The 18,732-nt window shown below is 46.3% G+C and overlaps 1 protein-coding gene across 4 annotated transcripts in view; it reads right to left on the reverse strand.

Moving 5' to 3' along the window:
* Window positions 1–17,050, reverse strand: part of LOC138531625 (nectin-1-like) — a 176,547-nt gene extending 159,497 nt beyond the window's left edge. The window contains exon 1 of one of the 4 annotated variants that reach the window (XM_069640999.1): window positions 16,867–17,050. In XM_069640999.1, coding sequence (XP_069497100.1) covers window positions 16,867–16,930 — 64 coding nt within the window. In that variant the 5' untranslated portion in view covers window positions 16,931–17,050. The remainder of the gene's footprint in view (window positions 1–16,866) is intronic. The other 3 variants (XM_069641000.1, XM_069641002.1, XM_069641001.1) reach the window with 3 other exon arrangements.
* Between the last annotated feature and the right edge of the window lie 1,682 nt (window positions 17,051–18,732).

The raw sequence follows: 18,732 nt of genomic DNA on the forward strand, positions 1-18,732 counted from the left end.
AAAATCATTCAAGGTGGTCCACCTATAGGGCGGCCATATTAAAACATTTTTCTGTTCACAGAAATCCCCAAGAGGCTTGCAAGACAGCCTACAGTTTGCAGTGTGGGGAGGATCAGGCCCCACAAGAGTTTGTGCAAGAATTAAAGCGTGCTTTTGCACAGAACACCAGAAGGGTGCGCACAGACAGCAGAGAATTTGTCAATACATTTTTCCATGCCTTGCCCAAATATATAATGACCCAGCTCGAGAGAGATTTTCATGAGAAAATATCTTTAGACTGGGTCATTGAACAGGCTACCCAGATCTATGAGGTGCAGAAGCCCATAGAAAATAAAAGCAATACCCAGAAAAATCCCAAAACCAACAGCACCCCTGCTACTGCCAACGTGGCAGAGGTAAAGGTCACCCCCGTTTTGGATTTGGAGATGGGGGGGCCTAAAAACCTACCTGCACCTAATAATTCACAGCCCAGAAGGCCCTCGTGCCAGTCACAGACAGGGAGTCGAGGAGGTAGTCCCACAAATGGGGTCCCCGGCCCCCCTGACTATGTAAGTCCCCGCTATAAGGGAAACCGACCAATCCTGGGTTATGTGTGGACTCCTCCAGCCCAAGGGGGGGATCTGGCCAAGCAACTAACCCAGGGAACTTCCCTCCCAACTTCCCACAGGAGGGCAGAAATTCTCCAAATCATTGGCAGAACTTTTTCCCCAGGTATCCGCCCAATTTCCAGCCCCAAAATCATCCATCCTTCTTTCCCCAATTCCCTGAGCCCAGACAACCTAATCCGGGAGAGGGGAGGCCAAGGGTGGAGGGGTACCAAAATCTTCCCAACCAGGGGTACTACCAGAGAAGGGATAGCTACCCTTCCCGGGATCAGCCCAGGGGAGAAAATAGAGCCCGATATCAGCCTGAGCGGGTTTCACAACTTGAGCGCCAGGTCCAAAATATGGCACTAGATCTGGGTCACATACTGAGGGCTCAACAGAACCCTCAGATGAGCATGCCACCACAGAATGCCCCAAACTCGGGACCTGGTGCTCCAGAACAATGACAGGGGCAGCACCCCGATAACCCACCGGTTCCCAGGGAGGAGGCACAAGGGGAAGGGGGGTGTAAAGCCTTGGAGGAAGCTTCCTTCCCAACTTGTAAACAGCCCCTGGAAAACCAGGAACCGGAAACAAAATCTCCTGCCCCTGAAAGCCTGCCTCCCAAGGAGCAGAGGGGGGGTAGGAGAAACAAAGGACCCAAACAGACCCACTTTGTGGAGGAGGTTCAGGTCTTCCAATTTGAGGGAGAGGGATCCTCAGAAGATCCTGGGAAAAGGATCTTCTCCTTCAGAGATGGGGGAACTCCTCCAAAAGAAAAATGGGTCCCAAGGGATGCCAATTCAGACTGGGGAGATATGGAGACTGAGCTACCGCCGCCCAACATCTCATCCCAGAACCCACAATACCAAAATCCCCTGGTTCAAACCCATCCTGGTGACTGCCTCCAAAAAGGGGGGGGGGCCAGAACCGGAACCAGGGGAACCCACAATGGCTCTGATCTCCAGTTGCCAACTTTTTCTTTCAGATTCCCAAGGCTCTCCACAGAATTCTGCCCAAATCTCTTCTCTAGCAATGTCCAAAACCAGAAAGTTAGCCCACCAGTTGTCCAAAAATGTGCATTATCTGTGCCCCCTTGAGGAGAAGGAGGGAAGATACTATGCCCCGGTACAGGTACAGGGGCAGGGTACAATTTTGGCACTGGTAGACACTGGATCCCAAGCTACCCTTCTGTCCAAAAGGGCCTTTGAGGAACTAAATGCCGGAAGGGGGGAGAATTACCGTATTCCTCTCACCTCTCTTCCTGGACAACTGCAGAACTTTGACGGGAAAAAAAATCCGACCAAGTAGAATTTCACTTCCAGAACAACCAAACTCCCCACGTGACAGTAATAGCAGTAGGACAACAGACTGGTGATGGGGGGTCCTCTCTATTTCTGAAAATCAACCTTCCTTCCAGTTTAAGGTGGTATTCCACACTGGAAGGAAACACCCTGAAATTCTTTACTAATCCACAATCAGAAACTCTCACTCCTATAGTCCAGAAAGAGGTGAAATCTGCTCAGAGCCTGGCTGATATTCAGCAAATTGGAGAGCAGTTGTTCATCCCTGTTCAGTTAAATGATGGGAAGGACTCTGTTCTCGCTCGAGTGTGTGTGAACAACGGTAAGAGCTTCATCAGCGAAGCCATGTTGCGCCAACTCCCGAAAGATCCAGCCATTCCCACATTCAAACTGATAGACAAATGGGAAATGGACCTGGAAGCACCCAATTCCAAACATCTCCTGCCAAGCAGGTGTATGCTCAAAATCTCCATTGGCAACAAGAGCATAGTCCACAATTGCTGGGTCGTGCGAGACGTCACTGCCGCTTTTTACTTAGGCAGTGGCATTCTCAATCGCTTTGCCATTAGTTTGGACCTAACAAACTTCAAAGCTTGATCCCGATTAGCGGATAATCCCATGGGCTTTGATGATCCAGAAAAAGCATTTAGGTCAGCTCAATTGCTACCTTATGCAGTTGAAATTCAGATCAAAGAGGAAGTCACCATCCCAGAAAGGACCCGACAATTCTCCCTGGAAGTGAAAGCTATAAGAGGACAACATTTGAAAAACCCTGATGCTTATATACATCTAAATGCTTCTCTCCAACAGCAAGGGTTGGGGGTAAACCCAACTCCATTAGTCAACATAGAACATGACACCATTCCAATAGAGGTGGATAACAGCGACTTAAAGAGTATTACTCTAGCCGCAGGCACCATTATTGGAATGGCGGTTGATGACCAACATTTTTCCATTGATTTAGGAAATGAACTGTTAGGACCAATCCCCAAGGACTGCTTTGACAGTGACAGTGATGACAATACAACACCAGACAGGATGTTTACCCAGCATGGGGGTAACTTCCTGGTGTACACTTCCTGCCCTTATGGTAAGGAGGATGTGACTTGTGACTTCAGAAGGGATGAGGTGATTTTCCAGGTTCATGAAGGCTGCCTTTCCCACCTGGGGCCTCCAGTCCAAATCAGCGCTCTGACCAGGCACTTCTCCACCCAGCTGGAGGAGGCCGCTGAAATAGCCAAACCAGAAGTCTTTCCAGGCGTCCGGCAGATGGTGGAAGAGAGAGTCAACCTAGCTGATGCCTGTGTGACTCTGGAACAAAAGCAAAAGTTGAAACAAGTTTTCTTGGATTTCCAAGATCTCTTTGCGGTAGACTCATATGACTGTGGTCGCACCGACATCCACACAACAACAATCCCCACGGACCCTGGCATGACTCCAGTGTTTGTGAAGCAATATCGTTTGCCTCTCGCATCCATGGAGTCCCTTACTGAAATAATTAAGAACCTTGAGTCCCGGGGAATAATTTGTCCAATACACAGCACCTTCAATAATCCGGTGCTGGGAATATTGAAGCCAAACGGCCAATGGAGACTCTGTGCCGACCTCAGGGAGCTCAACAAACGGGTCCATACTTCCCGATGGCCTCTGCCCTACATTGACCAAGGGCTGGTTCAGATCCAGGGGTCACAGGTATTCACTGCAATAGACCTGACCAATGGATACTGGACCGTGCCTGTCAGTAGGGAGGACCAATACAAGCTGGCTTTTACCTTTGGGGGCCAGCAGTACACATGGACCCGGACTCCCTTCGGATACCTCAACTCCGGCAATGAATTCAACATTTTCCTACACAAGGCCATGCCGACCTGGGTGCGAGGGGTAACCTGGCTTATGTAGATGATGTCCTCATCAAAACTTCATCTGTGGAGGAACACATAGCGGAGCTCCGTTATGTTCTGACCCAGTTGAGGGCCGCCGGAGTAAAACTTTCCTTTCAGAAAGCACAGTGGTGTAGAACCCGTGTTAATTTCTTGGGGCATGAGATTACTCCTCAGGGTCTCTGTCCCTAGGAAAAGAAAGTGGAAGCACTTCAGAAACTGAAAGACCCCACAACTCTGCGGGAACTAAGGAGCCTCCTTGGACTGACTAATTACAGCAGAAAGTTCATTGAGGGCTACGCAGAGATCACCAGACCCCTGATTCATCTCCTGAAGGGGGGGGGTCAAGTGGGATTGGGGTCCAGAACAAGCCGAGGCGGTAAAACAACTCAAGAGAAGCCTCTCACAAGCACCTTGCCTAGCTTACCCTGTCAGAAACAAGGAGTTCTTCCTGGAGACGGGGTTCTCTAATATGTGCTTGACGGCAGTATTATACCAAAAGCATGACAAGGTCAATAAAGTAATCTCCTATGCGAGCAAAACTTTATCCTCTGTGGAGGAAAAATTCAAAGATTGTGAGAAGGCACTCCTGGCAACGGTGTGGGCATTGAAGAATTACCGCCCGTTTATCCAGGGGAACACATCATAGTGGAGACTCCACACCAGCCTCTGCAATATCTCCAAAGTGACAGAATCCGGGCCGGAAATGTGAGTAATTCCCGAATTACTTCCCGGATTCTGTCAATGCAAGGCTTTCCTGTGGAGGTCAGATATGGCCAAAACAAGAAGAGTCCCCTCGCGCAAGGTCTGGCTGACTTGCATGATTGTGCCAGAGAAAACTGTCTCGAGGACGAAAGTCTAAAAATCAAGGACAACACAGAGGCATACCTTAATTCCCCACACAAAGTCTTTGAAGAGGACAAGTGTGAGGGAATGCCCACTGTCTATGTGGATGGATGCTCTTACCATGTTGACAACGACGGGGAGAAAGAACTGGTGGCTGGCGTAGGGAATGCATGGGTGAAGGAGTTCCCAGAACCCTCCGCCGGATACAAAATTGGTCCCCGAAGTAGTCAGGTGGCAGAATTGATGGCTGTGTATCAGGCCATCCTCACTGCTGTCCAACATCAACGCCACAAACTGGTCATAATCACCGATTCGGATTATGTCCGGAACGGGTTTGTGGAGCACCTGGTTAATTGGAAAACCAGAGGCATGTTATGTGCTAATAAAAAACCCCTGAAACATGGGAAGTTAATCCAAAACATTGATGATCTGGTCACATCGAATGGGATGACCATCTATTGGAAAAAGATCAAGGGCCATTCCAAAGTAGAGGGACCAGACAAAACTGGAAATGACTTAGCTGATCAGCTGGCCAAAACCGGGGCCAACCAAGGGGATCTAATAGAAATAGAGTCCCTGTTGGGGGAAATCCAGGTCACTGCTATCACTAGGTCCCAGACAAATGCTCACAATGATCTTTCAACTGCCTAATGGAGCAAGGAGACCCCTGATGCTGATTTTATTACAGCTCAGAAGGGGGATCCAATTATTGGTAAGTTTTACCAACACATTGAGGACCCTGAGAACTTTCCCCTGACGGATACCGATTACATTGGGAAAGAGGACCTAAGAGTGTTGATGAAATGTCCAAAAATGTTCCGATCCAAGACGGTTTGTTGGTAAGGAAATCCAAAGCTGGCCACGATCAGTGGGTGGTTCCTACCTCATTCCGAAGCCTGATGCTAAGTCACGCCCATGATGCGGCCACCGCCGGTCATAGGGGGTTTCACACAACACTGGAAATCTTAAGAGAGGTTGCATACTGGCAACACATGGGCCAGGACCTCAACCAATATTTGAAGGGTTGTCTTGTGTGTGCACAATTTCAGCCAACATCCCTCACACACCGGGCGCCTCTCCAAAAGAGGGGAATGACACTCCCATGGTCAGATTTACAAATCGACTTTGTAGGCCCCGTGATTCGCTCCATTAGGGGGAATAAGTACATGTTGACTGTGACTTGCTTGTTTACCAAGTGGGTGGAATATCTCCCAGCCCCAAACTGCAAGGCAGAAACGGCAGCTGACTTGATGATTAACCACATCTTTTCCCATTTTGGTCTACCTCAAAAGATTGAGTCAGACAGAGGTAGTCACTTCACCAGTGAAGTGATGACAAAGATGTGGGAGATACTGGGGGTCAAAAGGAAGTTACATATTGCTTACCGGCCAGCTTCTTCTGGGGCAGTAGAGAGATATAACCGAACCATTGTGAGCATATTAAAGGAGTTTGTGGCAGATTCTGGGCCAAGTTGGGATATCCGATTACCTCTGGTCCTAATGGCCATCAGATCTACCCCTTCATCTGCAACCAAAATGTCACCATTCGAGTTGATGACTGGATGCAAGATGGTGCTTCCGCAGCATTTGCTCTACAGGACCCAAGAGCAGACACTAATAAATGCCTCCACAACTCATGAGTATGTGGAGAATTTAAGGGAACACCTTCAACATGCTTTTGCCTATGCTCAGCGGAATCTAGAAAGATCAGCTGAGAGTATGAAGACCCACTATGACCTGAAAACTTCCAGGAAGGAATATCAGGTTGGGGACCGGGTCTATTTATACAATTTCCAAAGAAACCAGGCAAAACAGTGAAAATTCTTGCCTACATGGAAGGGACCCTTTGAAATTATAGACAAGATCTCCCCTGTAGCTTATAAAATCTGCATCCCCAAAGGCGGTTTGGCAGAGGGGGAAGACAAGTGGGTCCATATAAATCAGTTAAAGTGTTGCCATCCCAGGCACACTCTACAGCAACTAGACGAATCCTCTGGAATCCCTGAGGGGGCCACTCCAGAGTAAGTCAGTTCTAACCTAAAATATCCCACATATAGTCTCTAAAATATTATGTTTCTTGTGAGCGACTGTCTCTGAATTATATCTTGTTTTTCAAACTAAAAATGCTACGTCTCCATATGTATAAAATATATATGTTTGCCACACCATTAATAGTGGTGGAAAAATGTCTATGAGTAGGTATTGCCGCTTTTGGTTTCTCGTCCTAGGAGAGATGAAACCAAGGAGAACGACCCAGGGACCGGGAGCAAAGATCCGAGGGGCCCAGTGTACCGCCCAAAAATCCCATCAGGACCGGCGAGGAGAACCGACTGATCCACCCCTGATGGAGGAAAGGATGCTGAACTTTGTCATCTGCGGAATTGGAAGAAGATGATGCAGACCTCCCAGCACGTGGGTCAACATCCTTAGCACCCGACATCCCATCGACTCAATCCAAGTGCAGTCGGGCGGGGGGGGTTTGTTGGGTGTTCTGACCCACATTTGGACTATTATGCTACAACATTTGGTGCTGTGGGTTTAGGAAATCCAAGATGGCCAAAAAAGCCCACATGTGCGCCAGAATCTATGAAAACCACGCAGTTTGTGCACACACCAAAATGGTCGCCTGACTTGCCACCCCACCCGGTGCGGGTGTGCTGGGTCAGAAGAGCCATGAGTGAAATGGGGTGCCAAAGAGGAAAACAGCAGTGCCTGTTCGCTAGAAAGCACTTTAAAAATCACCCTTTGTTTCTCTGAAGGCAAGCTCAGAATGCCCATTTCAAACATTGCAGAATATCCAACAATCTCACTGAACACCAGCAGACATTTGACAGAATAAAGTCTTGTGGGCATACAAAATCTGGAAAGAGGATGAGCCTAAAATAATGTTCATAGCAAAACTGGCTGAACTGTGGATTTCAGCAGTTTAAGTAAATTTGGACTGAAAGACACTAAAAATCTAAATGTTTAAAAGAAACGAGTGACCTACTTTTGAGTGTCACATAGGTTGCAATTGTTTAAATGTCATTGTTTTAAACTTAGAATCAGCATTCTAGCTGCATGCGTAAAAATTGGAAGTTTGATTTGGACAGGAAAACTGGCAGCCAAAGAGACATTTAGCTGAGGCCTGGCTTAAAAAGAGAGGGAATTTTGCCCACCAGCTACCCCCGACAGGAGTTGAGACTTGCACAACAGCTGTGTTCCCAGGCCTAGCTGCCTTTTGCTGTTCCCACCAAAAGGGATATGACACTTCTCTGATTGAATTACCTGGGCTCTGCAGGAAATTGAACAAAGCCCTGTCCTGACTCAGGCAAATGTTTTATTGGGGGGGGGGTCGTAAAAGTGGCTTCCTCCTGAAAGGAAAGGGGAGGAGCACTGCCTGTGAGAGCAAGCTGGCTTGGCAGAACTGGAAAAACAGAAATTCAACCTTGTGCTGGGGGAAACCACACCCCTTTGGGGCCAGAACATAAATCTAAAAAGACGGATCATTCATAGAGCGGACTTGTGAACATTTTATAAGTGATATCATTGTTCTTGTGATTTTTCTGTGCACATTTGAAGACGTGTAGGACCCAGTGGTATGTTCAGGGGGGGTTTTAGCGGAAAAGAGGATATTACTCTAAATGTATGTATGTTAAAAATCTGACACTCCACCACCTAATGCCCACATGCTTTGCGAACATTTGTGTAAATGCGGGTACAAATCCAATATCGGTAACCCGACCAAAAAGTGAAATATGTTGCCATTTTTGAAAACCAAGCTCCTAGAAACGACAGAATTGGAACAGGGGCTACCATCAGTAAATGCATGATGTGTGTATGCAATGCCAAACAACTGTCTATCGGGAAGTATGTATTTGGATCAGATATAGATTTGTGTGTAAAGTTGACAGGGGAGGGTTCTCTGACTCATAAACAGACCTCATCATGATGACACCTCACTTCATTCTCCCAATCACGGGGAAGAGGAGGAAGTGGCCAATGACAAGTGGAGAGGGGTAGGGCCTAGAAAGCTAGCCTCTCCACCCACTTTCAAAACACATAAAAGCAGTCAGGACAGATAGAGACATTCTATTCCATCTGCTGCGGGACACTCTGCTAGGAAAATCCATACTTTACCTACATCAACCTCCAGAGAGCAACACAGAGACTTCAATCTATCCACCTTCAGAGACCAAGACTTTACTTCAGAATTTGTAGCAGAGAGGTCAACTACAAGCTAAATCCCTCTTTAGCAGGCCTCAAATCATTGCAACTATTCACAGCCAGGCGAGCTGTTTGAATTCTTTGCAAGAACTCTTGCCATTTGCCAGAAAGCAGTGTTGTATCCAGAGAGAGACCAGCTGAACCGGAGACCGCTGTATCCGGACCCACAGACCTGATCAGAACCAGAGACCCAGATCAGACTAGCAGAGTAGAGCTGACCCAGACGCTGTGTGCAGAGACCGTCTGTGGCGAGTGAAGAAAACCCGCTGACCAGATCGTGACGAGGCCCAGTCCTTCTAAAAATTAGGAGTGAGTATCCGCCAAAACTGTGCAGGACCCAATCTCTTAGTTAAAATAATCTAATGCAAGCTATTTTAACTTGAGTAGAACTGTCTCCTAGAGACCCTGTCACCTGTCATTCTTAAGCTGCGAGCTGTCATATGTAATTCCAAAGTTGCACGCTGTCACTTGTCATTTTGAGTTGTTTTAAATCCGAAAATCTACCTTTACTAAATCGTTCATAACTCCGGAACCGTTTGGGTTAGGAACAAAATTTAACTTTCATCTGGAAGCTGAGATAGTGCTACTCCTAGTAGTTCCTCTATAATCTGTAATCGCGCCCGGCGCACTCAGAAAAATCTGCCGCGATTTGACATTTTGCCGCGAATTGAAAGGTTAGCTCACGTGTAAAAATCTGCAGCTGCTTGCCTTCCGTTGCAAAAATTCGTTTGCAACCTGACAACCATTCATAGAGCATTGCTAAAGTGATCCTGAACTCATTCAAAGTATCTATCACTCACCCTGAACCTCTAGAGGGAATTAAAAGCATTTTAGCATATTTTTCACTTCCTTGCAAACCACATTCAAAGCATTTTGGGCCTGTGTTTAAAACTCCGACCGGTTTTCCTCTAAGCTTGCTGGGGGGGAACTGAATTTCGTATTGTATTGATTGCATTCCTAAGAACTGTGTGCTCTCCTTTCCATCTCCTTATATTGCATAAAGGGGGGAGTGAATTTTCAAAGAAAAGTGATTACATTGTCTTTTAGTGAAGTCCTATCAAGTCGATTTCTGTGCTGCATTCTTTTTCATGTGTGCAATTCATTGAAACCATAAAGCATTCTCTGATACTTTATTCCCCTGTTCCTAGTCATAAGTCACCAGAACTGTGCTATTGTAGGATTGCTTATTGCTGATTACTGCTCGTATGCCTAAGTGTGCTATCAATTATTAATGTATTATCAAAGTGTGATATATCTATAAATTGTTAATTTCTCAAATAAATCTTTTAAATTTGCAAAACAAACCTACTTCTTGACTCAGTGGGGTCAGGGGGATTCTAAGAGAGGGGTGTTATACAGGGGTAGTCATCCAGAACTCATGAACTGGACATAAAGATATATCAATAAGGGTTTCCATTCAGTATCCCAGACTAGGCATTGACCTAGCTGTAGTGCTGGATTGAATCCTCTTACAAATGAAAGTGGGGTCTATTTAGCAGATCTCACTTCAGAAACAGAATTACCTGCATCATTTTATTGCTGCAAATCATGAAAGTTCAGGCTATTTTACCTTTGCAGATTGCATTCTGTCCCTTGTCCCCCAGCCAAAAATAGTTAAACACCACCCCAAAAGGTCTGAATCATCCTTAAAGCGAGAATATTTGCGGAGTCCATCTGTTTTGAAGTGTTGAGACCCAGGCAGGCTATAAAGGGATCGGAGTGGAGATATTGCCCAACACTAAAACTTGAACTCTTCTCAACGGTGGCCTCATTTATTTCTCTGTTCATCAGCCACCTGCTAATGTAGGAAATGGATTGACCCACCCTGCAATCAAGCTGTGCCAATTCCAGATGTACAGGAGTCTGTATGACCAGTGAGTTCCTGTACATAGTCTGGTATCTCCAGAACTGGCGACCTGCATAAAACATATTTCAGGTGCCGAAAAGCTGCTTGGCAGGCAGAGTTCTGAACCCATGTGGGTCCTCTAAGATGAGGTGGTGCTCTTATGGGATGGATGGGAATGCAGAAGTTACTCAAACATCAATAGAAAAGATCGACTCAGGAAGTTTGGCAAAAGGTATGCTGTTTTATTAACAATTATCTAAAACAAAGTACAACGGACATCAATGGACGTCTCCTAGCAAGGTCTCTCGACGATTTACATAAAAAACACACTTTTATAGAAAAAATTAATCACCGACGTCACACTACGTGGCAAACTGTAAAACATAAAATGGATTGTGGTTGGTCTATGTGAAACATCTATATATACTTTCTATGGGGTGGGTGGTTGTGATTGGGTCCTATTGTCATGTGGGCAACTAAGCCCTTCTCTAGTGCAAGTCATCTTCATCAAAATACACAACGATTTATTGGTTCATAAACTATAGGGCTCTTTGATACATGGCCCTCTATAATTGGTTGGCACGCTTGTACCCGTCTGGAATATTCCACTTGCTAGCAATACGCAAGCTGGTACCCAAGGTGTTGGTGGATTGGGCTTGACCATGCCTCCCCATCCAATAAGCCTAACATCTATCATCACATTACTTTCTGTCATTCAATTAGCCTTTGAACATGGCCTTGCAAGCCTAACAACTCCTGGGAATAAAAAGGGAGTGTGAGCATGCGCTCATCTTCTCACCTCAACGTCGTCTGCCCAAGTCTATTTCCAACTAGGTCACGTGACTGGAGACCACGTTTCAAGCATCTTCTCTGCATTTAATAGTTTTAAAATGAATAAAACTTGGCACTCATTGTCTTTTTTGCTGTACCTGGGCAGGGGCTCAGCCCGTCTTTTGAATTCATCGTATCTCTTGAAGCTCGACAACCTGTTTTCAGCTGCACAGGCCTTTTGACACAGGGCCAACCAAGGCCTCTTGGATTCTTTCTTGCTCGTCAGCTACTTTTATTAACTGCTAACCCCAACTATTACTACTATGAATTTAAACCCCTCCTCCCCCTCCCAACCCCCCCGCCACCCCTCACCCTTTTGGAAGCCATATTCACATGGTTTTCCACCAACCCAGCATACACATGGCTACATCTCTCTTTCAGGTTTGATATGTTTTTCCCATGGTGATGACATCTGTATTACATGAGTCTTCAGAGCTCCTCTCCACTCCTCCACTTCAGGAACGGGCGTAGACTCCACATATAATTACTACTATCAAGCCCTCAATGGCTTGCATTCAGATCACCTGCTTTAGGTAAGTGATTCCCTATCTTCTAAGCCTGTCCTGTCTCTCTCACCTGGACTGTGTTTTTGGACCGGCGGGTTTGACACGGGTACCCTTGCAATGCTATTCCAAAGGGGACCCAATGCCATTATCTTCTTTTTTGTCCACAGGGGGGAGGTCCACAGGACTCCCCTTTCGTATGGATACCTTTGTATTTAGCTATGAGACACAATGCAGACATGACCAGGGTTGGTGTCTTGCACTAAGACTACTGCATTTTTCTTGCATGCAGATTTTACTGTATGGACTACTTCTCACTCCTTGTTTATTTCACATTCTTATCTTTTCTTTACTTTTTCCTCTCTCCCCTTTCACAAACGCAGGGTCCTGCTAATCATTGCCCTGATGAAGGCGGAGTACTTTCCTGTTATGTGAAGAGTATTTCTCCACTGATTCTGTTCCGCCGAAATGCATTATCACCCAGAGAGGATCCGCGGTCCTCCACAGATAATTTCGCCAATGAGGACCCTCTTCTTTTTTTGTGTAGCATTGTCCACCGATGAGCCAGGATACTTCCTTGTGAAGCTCCCTCATCCCTTTGTTTGTTTTGTTCCCCCTTATGCGTTGGCAGACCCAATTCTTATATATAATAATCTCGATTCTGGGAATTTATCACAATTTCAAAAGAACATTGGTTACTTGCTTAACTTTTGAATTTTCAGAAAGAACACTGTCAGCATTACTGGAATTGATTTTCAATTTAACCTTATTCTTTGTTTTTGGTTCAAATCAAGTACCAAAGTGACAAATAACTGGCTTTCTGTTAATGTTTATATTTTATTGATGTTTTTCTTTCATGTATTGTTTCCTATTTTGATTGTTTGAAGGATTCTATATTCAATCCTTGAATGTGTGAATTATGTTATTGATTATATATGTTCCTAAATTGTTGGTTTTTACTACATGCACCACCTTTTTGATATAAAGTTTCACTTTCAATTTCAAGATTTCCTCATGTCTTTTTTCAAGGAGTGTCTTAATATACACAATTGCATGTAACATTTATAACCAGAGTGGTTATATGAGTTAAGACCAGGTGAATGATTCTAATTCATTTACATTTCACATAGGCCAACTCTTGACATACCAGTACCTCTGTTTTGTTGAGAGTATATGTTCTTGGGCCCCCAACTGGTATGTCACCCCTGGGGCAGACCACTGTGGCTACGAAGTGGCCCTCTCTCTTGTATATACTTTTATTAACTGCAGCAAAACAAAAAGGTGATGGCTGGAAGGTTTTGAATTAATCATAACCACGGCCATAGCTCTGGGCAAACCTCCAGACCTACGTTTTTCAGCCTGCCAAGCCATTACAAAAGGGGGGAAAACCATATGCAAATCAGGCTTGGTCCTACCCCAGAAGGGGAAGCCCAGGCCGAACTGCTAGGTCACATCCCTTCTGCACAAGACCACAACAATGCCCAGACACGTTTCAGCCTTTTTGGGCATCATCAGTGAGGAGAAGCTTGGGTGTCTAGGCCAGGCCGACTTGGGACCCACGTCTGGGCATACCCGTCCCACTTGGGGTGACTTCAGCAAAACAAAAAGGTGATGGCTGGAAGGTTTTGAATTAATCATAACCACGGGCATAGCTCTGGGCAACCCTCCAGACCATCATTTTTCAGCCTGACAAGCAATTACAGAAGGGGAAAAAACCATATATAAATCAGGCTTGGGCCTACCCCAAAAGGGGCCATCCAGACCGAACTGCTAGGTCACATCCCTTCTGCACGAGTCCACAAGCAACCCCAGATATGTTTCTGCCTTGTTGGGCATCATCAGTGAGGAGTAGCTTGGATCTCTAGGATGGGCAGACTCGGGACCCATGACGGCGCATACCCGTCCCACTCGGGTGACTTTAGCAACAAAAAAAAGGTGATGGCTGGAAGGTTTTGAATTAATCATAACCACAGGCATAGCTTCGGGCAACCCTGCAGGCCATCGTTTTTCAGCCTGCCGAGCCATTACAGAAGGGGGAAATTCCATATGCAAATCAGGATTGGTCCTACCACAAAAGGGGCAGTCCAGCCCAAACTGCTAGGTCACATCCCTTCTATACAAGACCACAAGCATCCCCAGATATGTTTCAGCCTTGTTGGGTATCTTCAGTGAGGAGTAGCTTGGGTGTCTATACCCGGCAGACTCGGGACCCACGTCTGGGCATACCCGTACTACTCTGGGTGACTTTAGCAACAAAAAAAAAAGGTGATGGCTAGAAGGTTTTGAATTAATCATAACTACAGCCATAGCTCTGGGCAACCCTCCAGGCCATCCAGGCCCTGTCAAGCCATTACAGAAGGGAGAAAAACCATATGCAAATCATGCTTTGTCCTACCCCAAAAGGGGCAGTCAAGCCTGAATTGCTAGGTCACATCCCTTCTGCACGAGACCACAAGCATCCCCAGCCATGTTTCAGCCTTGTTGGGCATCATCAGTGAGGAGTAGCTGTACCCTTCTGGAGTATTCCACTTGCTAGCAGCACGCAAGCTGGTACCCCAGGTGTTGGTGGGTTGGGCTTGACCATGCCTCCCCACCCGATTAGCCCAACATCTATCATCACTCTTACTTTCTGTCATTCAATTAGCCTTTGAACATGGCCTTGCAAGCCTCACAACCCCTGGGAATAAAAAGGGAGCGTGAGCATGCTCTCATCTTCTCGCCTCAACGTCGTCTGCCCAAGTCTATTTCCAGCTAGGTCACATGACTGGAGACCATGTTTTGAGCTTCTTCTCTGTATTTAATGGTTTTAAAACTAATAAAACCTGGCACTCATTGGGCCTCATTAGAGATCCGGCAGTAACCCTGCCAGTGCTACCGGCAGGTTGCCGCCGGATCTGTAAAGAATTTCTGGCACCTGACTTCCCGGTGCCACATGGCTATTCCAAGTCTGGCGGCCGGGAAGTCAGGCACCGGCAATTATGTTAATCCCCATTCCCACATGGGAATGGGGACACGGAAGCACTGCCACCATTAACGGTGCCGGTGCTTCTGTGACGGCTTTGCCTGTCGTGACCCCTGTGCCTGGCAGGGTCAGACCTGTCGTCAGACCTGTCGGGTATAGCGGCTCCTGCAGGCAAACTCATAGTTTGCCGGTCTGGAAACGGCGGTACCGGTAAGCTTACCGGCACCGTTGTTTCCAGACCGGCAAACTTAAAATGAGGCCCATGATCACACTCAAAATGGCACTTGTATCGTCAAGTCTATTGAGTCCTTGATTTCGATTACTGCGTTTTCACAAGTACTTTGTCGGTTAGTGACTGAAACCATCTCACTTTTTTTGTTGGAAGGATTTGTCTGCCATTATCCAGCGGGTTATTTTTAGATGCATAAATCCCGCCGAATCACGTATTACTTGAGTGCAAGGAAGTAGGCTTGCGGTTCGCGATTACCAATACAGTCCATTCGGCGGCGGTATCACTCCTGTGTATTCCGAAGGACAGAATCCATTTAAGTGATGTGTCCAATAGTATGATCTGGGTCTTTGTAGCCTGTGGTGCAGAGGTTATTCTGTTTCCACAGTGCCCACAGTTGGGAACGCATGTTGGGACCGAATGACCAGAAACTGAACAAACAAAGGATGCCTTACTTGAAGATATTTATCATTTGAATCCTAAGAGGTTGCATTATATGCATACATGAGTCCCTGGTGCTAAAAGTGATTTATTTTGCACCTCACAGATTTTGTAGAAGCTTGAGAACTGGGACACATCTGCTACTACGAGGTGAGCATAATAGAGGTATAGTTGGTGGAACTCTTTTATGTTTACTCTATGGTCGTATTTCCACGGACATAATCAAGGAGTATCACTTTGTTTTATAGATTGAAGTCGGCCCTGAGGAAAGCAAGTCCATAATGTTCTTCACCGAAACTAATAAACCACAGAAAATGTACCCTATGTGCTGGCTCTAAAGCTTTTAGCAGCAGGTAGGTGGTTAGCCATTGATTAGTTATGCACTTACAGGCGACTAGTTGGCCTATTTCACCCTTGCAAATTGCATTCCAACACAGTGCAGTCATTTATTGCTCATGTTTATGTGTGTGGATATGTGACATTATGTGAGAGGTTGCTCAGGGGCACCCCAGAGGAGGCGACCTTCACGGCTCCCTCCACAGTGTCCTATGTTTCGTGGCCCAGGACTGGGTAATGACTGATTAATGACCTTTTGCTGCAGCATCCCCTCACTTTCAACGCCAAGTGCCTTCAATATCCACTCTGCCTGCACCTCTAGAGGTCCTGGTAAGCCAAACTAAAAAGAATGACAGATATTACATTTTAAACCACGTGATTAGTCTGTGCATTTCTACTTAATTTTTGAAATTTTCTGAAAAGCGTGAGGAACATATCGTTACAGTTTAAGAATCTCCATTTCAGCAGTGTGACTTCTCTGCTTCGGAATAGTCACGCTGTAAACTGAATGTTGCACTGCAGTGGCACTTGCAATTTGAGTTAGTCGTGTTCTGTCCTATTGGCCATAGTTGCATGCTGACGGAATGTTGGTGAATGTATGATAGGCAGCTCAGGCGAATGTTGGGTGAGTGTTGTGTGTGAGTTTTCCATGGGTGTCAGTTGGGGGCCTGAGCTGGAGGTGAGAGGATGGCCGGTGGGTTTCTGCCAGTATCTACTGATGTCTACTTGTCTCTACCTGTCCATCTATCCTGTAATATACTTGCAAGTAGCTGGAACTGTACTTATATACATAAGTGTAACCAATCTTCCTGGATGCACCTCTGAGGCTTCACAGCTGGTCTGTGTACTAATGAACTGAGCCCCGCAAATTATTCATAACAGCACTCTTACGCGCTTACCTTGTCCAGTAACCAGAGTCATCGTCAAACAAAAGGTCCACATCCATCCTGTGCATTGTGCCATGGCTGATCTCCAGACGGAGCATAAAGTGCGTGGTAAGGTGGTGTCAAAAAAAGGGGGTTCTGTTTTGCTTGACGTTGCAGGAAGTGCTCTGTGAGGAGTGGCTGCGGAAGGAAGTGCATGCCTCTGAGCGCTTCACGCTTTTGCTATGATGCAAAGTCACGTGGCCAGCCCACTACTAGCATTTCAGGAAGTGTTACAGCGTCCGAGAGAAGTGCTCATTAGTCTGTGGTTTATTGCAGTAAGGGGAAGTGAGATGTCTACCGAGCAATGCACCATGAAAGGAAACAGTGTGTTCACATTGGTGGATTCCAGCCAGGATCTCCTGCAAGGGCAGCCAGATCAAGGACACTTTCGTTTGGGGGAGTTTTAGCCTAATAAATAAATATGGAGATGGTGAAAACGAGGGGGAAGCAAGAACATTGTGATTTAGTCGGCTGGTCCCTGCATGAGGATAACAATGTAGCCAAAGTGTTATTTTTGCAGTGTTGACAATCATGAAGTAGATTTGAACTTAGTCTGATTGCTGTGTATATGTAATCAACCTGCAGCCTTTTAAGCCACAAAGAATAAGCAGATTCTGGACATTCGTATTACACTATAAGAGTGTTGCACGTGTGGTAATCATGCAGGGGAATAGGGATTATGGTCCTAGAAGTGGGCACGTGCCTAGCTAAAGGAAACAGTTTCATAGTGGTGAATTCACCTGTGTTTGAAGGGAATGAATGTCTGAGGCATTGTCGAGTGGAGTGTCCAGACTCCTTTGACTGGGGTGGCCCAAGTGAGGCACTGGCTTATGCAGGGGTGGCAACAAGTACGAGCGCGCACACACACGTCTGAATAGCATTGACTTACTATTTGACTCCACAACCCATAGCTACTTTAATTACTAACATTAGTGCCTTACATTCTTGTGTTTCAAGTTTTAATGATCATAGTTTAGGATAATGGGGTGGTGCCTTGGGTGGCCAATCAGATTCCAGGGGTAGCAGGTCCCAACCCAGGCCATTCCCTGGCCACGCCCATGGCATTGGCAGGACTCTGCAAGTGATCGTGTCTCTCTCCCTAATCGTGTATGTGCATCTGCTCCAGCGGTCTCTACGTAAATACAACCGGGTACACAACAAACCCATGCAAGTTGTGTTGATTTGTGTAATGGTGTGTCTGTGCCCAATGGCATGTAACACAAATGTTCATGTGTTCGAGCACATATTTTATAGCTATTCACTGCTCTACTACTTATTGCTTAACAAGAAATTAATAGACACAAACTGTCGTGGGTGCCGGCTCCTGGAGGCAATGGCACAGGTATAGGTGGAGCGGCCATTAACTATCCCATCACGTCTGCCCTGCATCACATGGTGACGGCCTAGTCTTTTTCACGGCTCGGTTAGACGTGGGGAATGCCAGGAAGCAGTTAGCTCCTTCGCTTCCAGCTTTCAGTGCGTTGCAACGTCAGAGTTTTCGCTTGTCGATTGTTCCTGTGCTTTGTTACAGCGCCTCCGCTCTCTTTTGTGACTTTTGCACTCTCGGTGCTACCCACTTTTTGTTAAGCTGCTCTTGGCAGCTTTCCTTCGCTTTTCATACTATCTTTCCTGCCCTTTGTTCTGGGTGTGTGCGACTTTCTTTTCCGACCTCCGCACAACACTTGCTTCTTTCTTCTGTTCTTCCTTTCCCTTTTTTCCTTCCTCCGCCATCGGAAGCTGCTTGCGCGGTCCTTCCGAGCTTTCTGCTCCATTTTTGCATTTCCTTTCGGCTGTCTGCCTTTCGCAGTCGTCAGTCTCTCCCCTGCTCTCGGCAGCTAA

This window comes from Ambystoma mexicanum, chromosome 1q (genome assembly GCF_040938575.1).
Source record: "Ambystoma mexicanum isolate Mex_15411 chromosome 1q, UKY_AmexF1_1, whole genome shotgun sequence".
Lineage (NCBI taxonomy): Eukaryota > Metazoa > Chordata > Amphibia > Caudata > Ambystomatidae > Ambystoma > Ambystoma mexicanum.